At 34.7% G+C, this 12,579-nt stretch overlaps 1 protein-coding gene across 5 annotated transcripts in view; it reads left to right on the top strand.

The window, feature by feature from the left end:
• Positions 1–7,684, top strand: part of Ecpas (Ecm29 proteasome adaptor and scaffold) — a 115,223-nt gene extending 107,539 nt beyond the window's left edge. For all 5 annotated transcript variants that reach the window (XM_046451391.2, XM_046451390.2, XM_046451392.2 and 2 more), the window contains 4 exons: positions 508–613; positions 801–889; positions 3,205–3,276; positions 4,574–7,684. In XM_046451391.2, coding sequence (XP_046307347.1) covers positions 508–613; positions 801–889; positions 3,205–3,276; positions 4,574–4,713 — 407 coding nt within the window. In that variant the 3' untranslated portion in view covers positions 4,714–7,684. The remainder of the gene's footprint in view (positions 1–507; positions 614–800; positions 890–3,204; positions 3,277–4,573) is intronic.
• Positions 7,685–12,579: the final 4,895 nt, after the last annotated feature.

Genomic DNA, 12,579 nt, shown 5'->3' with positions numbered 1-12,579 from the left:
ACATTAATTATGTAATTACAACAACAGTAGCAATTGGGACAGCAGGTTTGTGACCAAGCACTCGATTCTTGGTAAACATATGGGTTGCAGAAGCTTATAAGAGTGTGGGGGGACTCCAGAACTTAGCTTTCTTTATTAGTGTTATTTAGGGAGTTTAAAGGGAAAGGAAATATGGTTAAAATGCTGCCTTAGTTCTGTAGAGGATGATATGCCTTGAAAGCAAACATTTATGGAAGTAGATATAATTTTGTTGGGAGAAGAGAGGTCCTGATTAAGGAAATTGTTTGAAAATTGAACACAAAGTCATGCTGAAGGTTTTGTTTTTTGGGTGGTGGTGGTGATTTCATGACTTTAATTAAAGGCATTTATTGTTTCCCTCCTCTGCTTTATTCTTCTTGTCTCTCTACCCTCTTTTACTGTCCCCTTCTCTTTCTGTCTGTTCCTTATTTGTTCTCTCACTCCTTCACACACTTTCTTCTGCTCTGTCCTACATTTTATTTTTCTCAGGTGGTTATCGTCAGGAGCTGTGCAAAATGATGTGTGAACGGCTAAAACTCAGCACATGGAAAGTGCAGCTGGGAGTTCTTCAGTCAATGAATGCCTTTTTTCAGGGGTAATTTGCTTTATCTCCCTCCCCCCACTAGCATTCTGTATATAATCAATAGAATTGTTACAAATTTTCAAACTAGTAGCTGAAGTGATGTAGTACAAATTGTAACATGCAGGTAGAAATTGTTGTGCCAGGATGGTTTGAGAATGTTTCTTAGTAGCATTTGTGTCTTGCTTTTTGATTTGTATAGGTTAATGCTTTTGGAAAAAGAACATGCAGATCCTGCAGCTTTGGCTGAAATTCTCCAGGAAACTTGTAAATCTATCACTTATTCTTTAGGTGAGTGTAGTAACCCAAAATTGATAAGAAGTGCTGATTTTAAAGCTAAGGAACTTATCTTTCAATATTCCCTATCTTGTGGGAACTAAATTTCTGGAACAACTGCCGAACTGTCCTGCTTAGTATAGACCATATACTTATTATACTTATTATACTCCTACTTATTATACTCCCCCTAAACTGGATATTTTAATCTAGAATTATAGTAGAATTTTAGCACCTAGATTAGACCTTTGTGGCAAATATTTAATTTTTTTTTAAACTTGGAAATAATTTTAAACTTACAGAACAATTGCAACAAGTAGTTCACTTATGGTGTCCACTTTTGCTCATTTTGTCCTATTGCCTTTATCCTTTGGCTTTCTACATATTTGGTCCTTTTTCTGAAACATTTGAAGGTATATTATTGCTTATATTACACCCCTTTATTTTTACATTTTCACTGTGCATTCTTTTATATAACAATAGTATAGTTATTAAGCTTAGATAATGACACAGATGTAGTGTTATCAAATTTTTACCATTCATATTCTGTCTTTTTTTTCAGTAATTTTATTTATAGGATTTCCTCAGAATTGTTTTCATTAAAGAATTCAGTCAAGGATAATTTACTGCTTTAGTTGTTATACATATTTAGTTTAAAAGAAACTTAATCTGGAATACTTCTTCAGCCTTTGACAGTTTTGAAGAATAACCACATACGCACCCCCATTCTGTTACCAGGGATTGAACCAAGGGGCACTTAACCACTAAGCTGCAACCCCAGCCCATTTTTATTTTTTATTTTGAGACAGGGTCTTGCAAAATTTCTGAGGCTGGCTTTGAACTAGGGATTCTCCTGCCTCAGCCTCCCAAGCTGCTGAAGGTAGTTGTATCCCACCACACCTGGTTCTCTCTCCTCTTTTTGAAAAATGGAATGTTTGTAATTTGTTCTTTGACGTTTCCTCATGATTAGATCTGGCTTATGAATTTCCAGTTGGGATATTACATAGGTCATACTGTTTTTCCTCGCATCAAGAGGCGCACACTGTGTTTATATCCATTTGTGACATTGATTTTGATTACCTTACCAAGGTATTAGTGATTCTCTGTACTGTATATTTTCTATTTTTTTCTGTTCTGTCTAATTAGCAGCCTGTGGGAACATAACTTTTAAGACCATTTAAATAATCTCCTTTAAAACTGCATCTAGCAAGCAGTCTTTGAGAAGACACTATTAAGACCGTGCAAATTTCTCCTCTTCAAAATGTCTTCTCTATATGGCATGAATTCATAATTCTTCCTTGAACCAATTTTTTATGATTTTTTTCAACTCGAGCACTTTCAACATTTGCCATTTGGTAGCCAGTATACTTTTGTAAGAAATTTTTTTCTTCTCCCTATGTGTTTGTTTATTGACTGGTATTGATTTATGGATTCCTTCCAATCCCCCCACCTCCCAATGAGTTACAGTTAATTATTTTTCTTAAGTAATTTATTACTTTAAATTGTCTCATTTCTCCAGTGGAAGCCCCTTTAAGCTGACCTCTTACATCCTCTTGGCAAGTCACCATCTTTTTTTTTTTTTTTTAATATTTGTTTTTTATTTTCAGGTGGACACAACATTTTTATTTTGTTTTTATGTGGTGCTGAGAATCGAACCCAGTGCCCTACGCATGCTAGGCGAGCACACTACCACTTGAGCCACATCCCCAGCCCCACCATCATTTTTTGTAGCACTTCTTTCCCTACCTTGGGCTTGGTTTTGTATTAATTTTTTGGTATATAATTTCACTGTGAACTAGATGCCACATCTAAGAGTAGATACCAACAAGGCATAATTTAGTTGCACCTCTTGGAGTTGGCATGCTTTTATGGTTAATGAATTGACAGCTAACAACTTTGTCTTTGTAGGGTTTCAGGTGTCCCTGAGTTGGTCTAAACATTGGGTTGTATAATGTTCTTTGGTAAAAGGAGGAGGATCATGGAAACCTGAAGACCTTTCTTAGCTATGATGTGAAGATGCTATGTTTGAGATAGTGTCTTTTGATTTCCCACTTCTAAAATGAGTTCTTTATTACCATGTTGTAGTGATTGGTATATTTGGCTGATAGTCCCCTCTGTCCCCCAAAGTGAGGAATGTGGATATGTAGCACATTTCAAGTATTTGATAGTAATTAGCAAGGGGAAGCTCACTTAGAAAAAACAAAAGCAAACAATAACAACAAAAGTTGTAGCTTTCTATGGGGTTACAAGTTCTGAACATCTTTAGTGACTGTAATCTTAGAAGTTCTGTCTTTAAGGCATACATATGAACTGTGTGATTTTCTTCTTAGAAAATAAGACCTACTCATCTGTGAGAACAGAAGCTTTATCTGTGATAGAATTACTGCTTAAAAAACTTGAAGGTGAGTTTTTGATAGTTCTGGTTGGAGGACCAGCAAACCAAGACCCTTTATGGCATATAATTTAGAAATGTTTTGTTTTGTTTTTGCTTATACTCTAAAATACAAATTTATATATGTGCATATCAAGTAGAATATACAAAGCTAAAATTATTAAATTTAAGGGTTTGATACTTCTATATACTTCTCATGTATTATTAGGTTGTATTTATCCCAGAGTAATAAAGTTTCTGTTTCCATCATTAATTCTGATTTAATCTTGGTTAATTACGGAAGTGTTTGACAATGGCATAATAGACTTCAGTGTATACATATAAATAAGCAGAGTGACACTACTGGAAAGAAGATTGAAAACATTTTACACTTACCCACTTGAGTCATCAGATTTGATAATAGCACTTTTTTAAAAGTCATATTTCTTTTTCCCCATTTTCTTTCTTTTTAAAAAACTTTATTCAGAAGCAAGTTTCTTCTAATGGTCTATTGCATCAGTGGTAGGGAAAAAAAATGGCCAGCATTTTCTCCAGTTTTGTTTTTGTTGCTGATTTCAAAAGGAAGCCTGTTTTGTTTTTCCTCTATTTTTTATTGTTTTTACCCCATGGTTAAGAATGCAGAAGATGGAACAGTTTTCTCCACAGCCTTGTGGATTTGCTGTTTGTTTTTCTATCTTTGCTTAGCAGTTAATGGTAAACATCACAAAGTCCCTTTTTCCTTGTTGAAATAAAAGAGCTAGGCACTTAGATTACTGAATTCTCAGTTTGCCAGAGAGGTGCTGATATATTCTAGATGAGGAAAGTGAGGCTAAATGGTTATTAATAACTTGCTTGATGCCACATTGCTAGAAAATGGCAAAACCTTAAAAATGTAATTTAAGACTTGGTATAATTTCTTATTTTCTACAATTTCAGAATGTATATAGTTCTGTTAACTTTCTTTAAAGAAATGAGTCATAAAGTTTCTGCTTAAGCCAACTTTGCAATTAGGGATTTTTTTCCACTGAGTGTATCTTGACACTCTGCCTTCCTCAGTGCTTCCTTCTTCCCACTTTGTTGTGGTACAGTTCCTTTCACTTTGCTTCAATGCTACTGGGAAAGAGGGGTGAGACACTCTGAGTAGCTGTCAGGCTACTCTCAGTACTTGGGTTTTGAGCTACCCATTGAACCTATGATTATTATGTACTTCAAGGGCTTGCTTTGTATTTATTTTGGGTATAGGATATGTGGAAGAGTTTCAGTTTTTTTTCTTGCTTGTTCTGTAAGAGTTCTTTGGTTTCTTTCTCTTTTTTTCTTTTTCCATACAGAATCTAAACAGTGGGAAAGTTTGACATCTGAATGCAGAGTGCTCCTGATTGAGTCTTTAGCTACTATGGAGACAGATAGCAGACCTGAACTGCAGGAGAAAGCATCATTACTTAAGAAAACACTTGAAAATCTGGAATAAATGAGAAGGGGAAGAAACAAGTGCCATGTTTATTGGGGGTTGAAATGGTGGTATTCTTTAAAAAACCAAGTGGGGAAGAGTAAAGATTAATCTGTAGCATGCATCATTCCTTGGCTGAAATAAAAAAAAAAAAAAGCCTTAAATTTTGTTCCTTATTAGCTTTATTTTAACTTGACTCTTTTTTTTTTTTTTTTTAAACGTGGGCTGAGCTTAAATGAACCTTGGGTGTTTGCGAGGTGATTGATTGTAAATGAGACGGGCAGAAATAGTTGTTAAAAGAATTAAAGCTATTATAAAAGGAATTATAGAGAGTTGCAGAGCAAGCTGGATAAAAATCTTAGCTATCCAAGCTAAAGTTATTTCAGGATGGTTTCCTATAAATCACTTTAACCTCTTCTTTTATACCTGAGGAAATAGGATTGGAGGTGATATAAATTACTTTCTGAGCCCTGTGCCAAGGGCAGATCAGGTGTTAAACATCCTGCCCACTACACTCTCTTTTACAGCCTGACGCCAAAATCATTGCTAACCATGGCCTACCCCAGAAATTCCAAAGATGAAGTACATTGAGGGTGGCTGACAACAGTCCTTGATTGACTCTTTATCATTGGGTTCTTCAAAGTCAAAAGCTCAACATTTCATGTGTTCAACGGTTAAATTTTTAGAAAGTGATTGTTTAGCATCTTTACAGGTTGAGAGCACAAGTTTGGGCTCCATGTGATTCTAATCAAAGTCCTTTTACAGGCAGATTAAAGTAGAAGACAAGATTGTTCCTCTATCTGTATCTGTGGTTGCATATTTTGCAAAACCCAAAACAAAAAATCGCAGACTGCCTTGATTTAGACCATTTGTAATCTCAAAATTGTTATGACAACTTAAAATTTTTTACTCATTTTTATGCTAATAGTCTGACTTTGTAGGGTAGAAGGAGAGCCTATTAATTAACCATCACGAAATTACCTCTTTTTAATGCATTTTCTTAAAATAGCATATCACTCCAAGTAGATAATTGTAGCCAGAGTTTCCTTCCTTCTGCTGCTCATACCCCTGCCTAAGAGTATAGGGTAATTTTAACCTACGTGTTTATGGTTAGCTAAGGACTCTTTAGCTTGCCTTGGATTCCACGGCACAAGATTGATTTACATGCAGTACTGTTCCCTTATTGCATCAACACCAGGAATCTCCATGTTTATTATTTTTGGTGGAAACTCTATATTTATTAGCATTGGTTGTCTCCATTGACCACTGTGCATTTCATACTGTTTTGGCTGTGACTCATAATAAAAATAACTTTTACTTCATGATCCAGAACAGAATGTGTGTGTGTGTGTGTGTGTGTGTGTGTGTGTATGTCTGAATATAAAATCTTTAACTGAAATAAATCTTTTGTGAAATAATACATAGTCACTATGTGTGATACACTTTGATTTCTCTCTGTTGTAAATTCTTCAGACCCACTAAATTCATTTCTTTACTCAACTGGGTTACTACTCATAGTTTGAAAAACACTGCCATGGATAGTACCTAAATTTATCTGAATGTGTTATGTTTGGGATTACTTCTGATTAGGAAAAGGATTTACAAATAAAAATTTTCAGTGTTTATTACCAAACTCTCTTTGCTGATACTGAAATGTAGTTGTGAATTTTATGGAACCTCTTGTAGACTTCCATTTGAGAATAACTTGCTTGGATGTTCTTCAGAAAGCTGTGACTCACAGGACTTGGTATTTTCCAGATCAGCATTTCCCCTCCACTAAATGCCCTCTGACTTTCATTTACAGTATGGAGGATATGCTTCCTTGTCAAGAGGGTAGTGCAGGTCAGGGATGTTCAGAAAGTGATAATATAAAGAAGGGCAAGATCTGTGCAAATGGTCTGTAGCAGGTGTTGAAACCTCATCAAATTTTGTGCTTTTAAAGCTTTTTGGTTATTTAATATTGGGAATTTCCCTTGGTGCTGAGAATGGTGCTGACATCACCTCACACTCACTCTGTCTGCCAAAACTTAGTGCTTTTGAGTTACATTTCTTTTAGCTTTCTAAGCACATTTCTAATTTATATACTTAACGCCTTCATCTTGACCAGCCAAACCATTTACACATCTACTCATGATAAATTATTTTCTCACAGTGCAGCTTATGTTTGGTGTACACACATTTATTTAAACAGGTCAATAACTGAGAGTCTGTAAGTGCAGAATGTTGATGATGATGAACAAATGGCTAAAGTTCCCATGCATACCTCTTTCATCAGTCTTCATTATTTAAAGCTATCTGGAATGGATTTTGATTATATTTCTCCCTATAAGCTCAGAGCTTCTTGTCATATAAACAACCAGTTTGTAGGCTCTCTTACTGAATTCCTTATTCCTGACATTAGTGCATTATCTACAGCTTCACAAATTTATTGATATGTGAGAGGGGAGATACCTGAACTGTGGCAACTGGAAATAACCATGAAAGTGGTATACAGTTGTATTTTGGGTGATAAAGAGCAATTTGAATGTTTATATTCAATTTATAGTTCCCAGAGGGTCTTCCTGTGACAAATCTTCGTGCACAAGACTTCCACCAAATTCCTGTTATGTTGCCCTTTTTTCACTTATGTATTATGAAAAAGAAAAAGGAAACAAAGATACGGTCTCAGTTGTCTGCTCTACTAACAGTTGCACTTCTGAACATGGGTCCTTTGTGGGATGTATCTTGGTTCTAGTGCCACAATATATTCATGCTGCTTGTTAAGTCCAGGGAATTATTTTGATATCGACACTCACTGTAATGTATAAGCTGTTGTTAAATGGATGTATATGTGACAGATTTTTGTATTTTGTATGCGACGTCTTCACAGAATCGTCCGCAATATGTACTTGGCTAGCAAAGCATGTAATAAGCCTTCTTTGAAAGGAAAATCTGTCCCATGCCAAGAAGACATTAAATGGTAAATAAAAGCTGCATAGCTTGTTCTTTTGAAGTACTGCATTAATTTTTTACCATTTCTCTAGGAAAATAGTTTATCTGTCAAGGCATTGACTAGCTATACTTTTTTTTTTTTTTTAAAGGCTTATTGCCTGCCACATTCTGAGCTAACTCTAGAAAGTAGAAATTGCTGATTGAAGTGTCTGGGGGCTCCAAGGCAAAGCAAAAACAACCAAGACACCCTCAACAACTGGTGTCAGGTACTTGGAAGGAAATTTGTCATTAGAAGATTTGATTTTCGGATAAAAATTTCATGAACATATAGAAATGACAGGCAGTTCTTCTTTTGACCAAAGTGAATATACATGACTATGGACATAAAATGTCAGGAGGACAGGCACATCCTATAGTGAAAACTGTTCCCTCATGCTTTTCTTATTTCTTTTAAGCAGGCTCTAAGTTGATTTCTTATAGTTTTTAATGTGGGAAGTCATTTTACAAAGCTTGTAGATTACCAAGCCTTTCAAACAAATATAGAATGGAAAGTTTCTCTACCTTTTAAAATCATGTCTCTTGCACATTGATTGAGCCTTCATTAAAAAATGTGAAGGGCAGTGAAAAAGCAATTAGATCACCATTTTTGTTTGGATATTTCTCTGAAAAGAGCAATTTAAAACCAATTTTGCTTATTTATGTTTAGATATGTAAATTTATTATGCTACTTTTGATTTCAGAACAACCTTAAAGTATAAAATATTTTCTGAATATTAATTGAAACAATATTTTTCTTAAAATTGTGTCTTATTTCAGTACTGCAAAGAGCCCACCTTTTAGCGTTCAGGGTTTCCAGGGTGGTATTGGTGGCCATTCAGATTGTTTCCCTGAATGCAGTATGTAATTTTCCTGTTTGCTTTCATGATTTCTTCTAGTTTTGAATTTCAGCACTTTGGTCATATGATGGGCCGAGTTGTACTTGTTCTATTTAAGTTTTGCTTAGCTTTTTGTTATTGTTGTTTTTTTTGTTTGTTTTTAGTTATGCATTTTACCAGGTTTTGGATTTTTTTTTTTTTTTTTTGGTGCATTTCTACTCAAATATTCTTTTCTGTGCCTTTCTCTTCCTTCCTATCTTTATGAAACTCCAATTAAGATGGTTAGATCACTTGTTATTCTGCAAATCTCAGTCATTTAACAAAAATTGCAGATATTTTTATTTTTCAGTTTTAAAATTTCTATTTAGTCATATATATATATATATATATATATATATATATATATATATATATATATGTTATTTCTAGGCTTATTCATATTTAAAAAAAACAATATAAGTTCTTGTCTGATATTTACTTATCTGGGTCATCTTGGGTTTGATCTTTTTTGATTGACTCTGCCTCTCCCCAGCCACACTGTTCCTTTAGATATCTAATATTTGGGGATTGTATCCTAGACATTTAGAATGTTATGTTGTGGGGACTCTGGACTGTATTCCTCCAAAGAGTTAATTTTTTCTCTTTGGGGCTGGGGATAGAACCCAGGGGTAATTAGCCACAGAGCTACATCCACAACCCTTTTTATTTTTTGAGACAGGTTCTTGCTAAGTTGCTGAGGGCCTCACTAACTTGCTGAGGCTGACCTTGAACTTTTGACCTCTTGCCTCAGTCTGAGTCCCTGAAATTACAGGTGTGGGCCACTGTGCCTGGCCAAGTTACTTTTCTTTTAGCAGACAATAAATATGGTTAAACTTGAACTAAAAACTGTCACACTTTTGGATGATAGCTCAGATCTCCATTTAGGTGCTTTTTCTTAGCTGAGCTGTTTGCCATCTGAACATGGTGGTTCAGAATTCAGCCAGAGACTTGTACATTTTCCACACACAAACACTTCTCAGCCTCTTTTCTTTCCAGAATTTTCCTCCCACTTTGTCCTTTGCTCTGCCTTCCTCAGGCCCAAAGGATGGTGGTTCTCCATGGGAACTTCCGCTGTTCTGTGCCACGCTTTGCCTGTGTGTCTCATTCTTAGTAGAAAGCCCTAACACCAGGAAACACCCTATGCTGGCCCCTTCCATGTTGACTCTCCAGAATTGTTTGGCTTTGTGGACTCTCCAGAGCCTTAAGAGAATTTTTTTTTAAGTGTTTATAATTGTTATACATAGGTTGGTCTCCTGGGAAGTTATTCCACTATATAGGAAGTAGAATTTGAGAATATTTGGTTACAAAAACATGTAAAACTAACACGTCCTTACCATATGAGTGAGTGCACTTATAGGTATTTACCCAAATGAATTGAAAATTAATGTTCATATAAAATCTGCACATAGATGTTTATGGCAACTTTATTAATAATTGCCCAAACTTAAAAACAACCAAGATGTTCTTTGGTAGGTAAATGATAGAGAGTACTATAGCAATACAATGTAACATTATTCAGTGCTCAGAAAAGAGGCGAGCTACAGAGCCATGAAAAGATTGTATGGTAAGAGTATATTTAGCTTTTTTAAAAAAAATTTTTTTAGTATATTTAGTTTTGTAAAAAAAACTGCCAAACTATCTTCCAAAATGGCTATGGTGTTCTGCAAATGAATTTCAGAATGTTGCTATTCACAAAATAACTTTCTGGACCTTTTTTTTTTTAAGTTTTTTTTTTTTTTTTTTAGTTGTAGTTGGACACAATGCCTTTATTATATTTATTTTTTAGGTGGTGCTAAGGATTGAACCCAGCACCTCACATGTGCTGGGCGAGCGTTCTACCGCTGAGCCACAACCCCAGCCCCTTTTTCCTGGGCCTTTAATTGAGATTGTTTCAAATCTACAGATCAAGTTGGGAACTGATAACTTGACAGACTGTTTTCCCATCATCTAAGAACATGGAATAGGTCACCATTTATTCATTTATTTGATTTCGTTCATCAGATTTTGTAGTTTTTCCTCATACAATTTGTATATATGTGTGTGTAAATATATTGTTACATTTATGCCTAAATATTTTATTTTGGGGATGTTAATGTAAATGGTATTGTTTTTAATTTCAAATTACACTTCAATTGCTGATATATAGGAGAGCAATTGACTTTGTGTATTAACCTTGCATCCTGAAATTGTAATCGCTTATTAGTTCCAGGAGCTTTTTGTTGATTCTTTCAAATTTTTGTCTTATTGTTAGTTAAATTCTGATAGCCTTGTTGCCTAGTGGTGAACGAGATGTGACCACAAAGCTTTAGGAAAATAAAGATTGATATTATTAAAATATGGAACCATTAACTCTGAGGTTTCCTGTGTTTTATAATCAAACAAATCTATTTCAAGGTCATCTTGTGGGCTACTGTGGCCCATTATCCCTAAAATATCATTCCACCACTTAATTTAAAACTTCTAAATTCCTATATCATTTAATCTGGTGGTGGTTACTTTTTCTCTTATGAAGGAAAAAAAATGTTGCTTCATGTGTTATAACCATGTTTTCCCAGTGGTCCTCTATATGGAACATCCATGTACCCTCAGTAATCCAGTAAATGAACTGTCATAAGGACACAGAAAATATGGGAACTGAATGACTTGCAAAAAGAATGTGGTAGGTAATAAGTACACCTCCCTACCCATAACTAGAGTGAACTTAAAACATTTTTAATGAATTATCTGAGGGTTAAGATGGGGGAATTAATACTAACACTAAATACTTCAATATGTATTTTCCAAGCACAAGGATATTCCTTTACAAACCCACGGTCCAGTTATCAAGATCAGGAAATACAACACTGATACAGTATCAATGTGTAATCTGATGACCATATTTAAATTTGTCTATTGTCCCACTAATAGCTAATTATTTTCTCCTTAGTTCATTTTCTCTGGTCTACCAATCTGGTTGATGCTGGGTCATTCATTGGCTTTTAGTTGTCATGTCTCTCTAATGTCATTTACTCTGGAACTTCTCCTTGGTCTTTTAAATCCCCCCCCCCCATCTTGTTATTTTTTGAAAAGTATAGTTGGATTATTTTACAGAATATCCCTAAACTTAGGTTTGTCTTGTTTTCACTCATGAGTAGTCAGGTGATTTATTTTTGATAGGAATACCACAGAAATGAAGTGCATATCATGACAGAAGGCACATGGAATCAACTTGTACCAATACTGGAGATGTTAAAATGATTATCTTCCAGGTCTCCCCACTATGAAGTCATCATTTTATCTTTGAAATTATTAGATAATTTTTGTAAATATTCTGTTCTTCATCTAACTTTGACTTAAAATGACTATGATATCTACAACTGTTTACCTATGATAGTCTATTGCTATAATAACCTTTAATTGTGATTATTTTCTGATTAACATCATTCTTGTGTATTTTTTGGTATCCTGTGGCTAACAGCTGTCCATTCTTATTCATTTTTATATCATATTGAACTCTATATTTGTGAAATATAAGCCATTATTTTATTTTTATTTTGATGCTCAAAATAATCTGCCCCAGATTTGGCAATGGAAGCATTATAGCGGGGGGCATCTGTGACTTTTTTTATATATTCCTGTCAGTTTTTGCATACCTCTTGCTTTCCAGTAGGATAAAATGCTCTAAGTTAATCTTGTCCTGCTCCAGTTCTTGTATCAGCTATTTTTCTGAGGAAATATAATTCCTTCTAATTGGGAATAGTATTGAGAAACTGAGATCTGGGTTTTACGTATACCCATTGACTCTGAGGTTTCATTGCCTTATGGTCCTCTCAATATCTGTATATTGAATAAATTTTTTTTAAAAAATTATTTATTATAATTTGTTATATGTGACAGCAGAATGCATTTCACTTCATAGTACATATATAGAACACAATTTTCATTTCTCATTGTACACAAAGTATTTTCACACCACGCATTTCTTCGTACATTTACTTAGGGTAATGATGTACATCTCATTCCAACGTTTTCCCTACCTCCATGTCCCCACCCTTCCACTCCC

This window comes from Marmota monax, unplaced genomic scaffold, assembly GCF_021218885.2.
Source record: "Marmota monax isolate L192 unplaced genomic scaffold, Marmota_monax_Labrador192_F-V1.1 WCK01_AAM20220418_F8-fsc00020, whole genome shotgun sequence".
Lineage (NCBI taxonomy): Eukaryota > Metazoa > Chordata > Mammalia > Rodentia > Sciuridae > Marmota > Marmota monax.
Note: the sequence above shows the minus strand (reverse complement) of the source record. Positions and strands in the feature narration are given on the sequence as shown.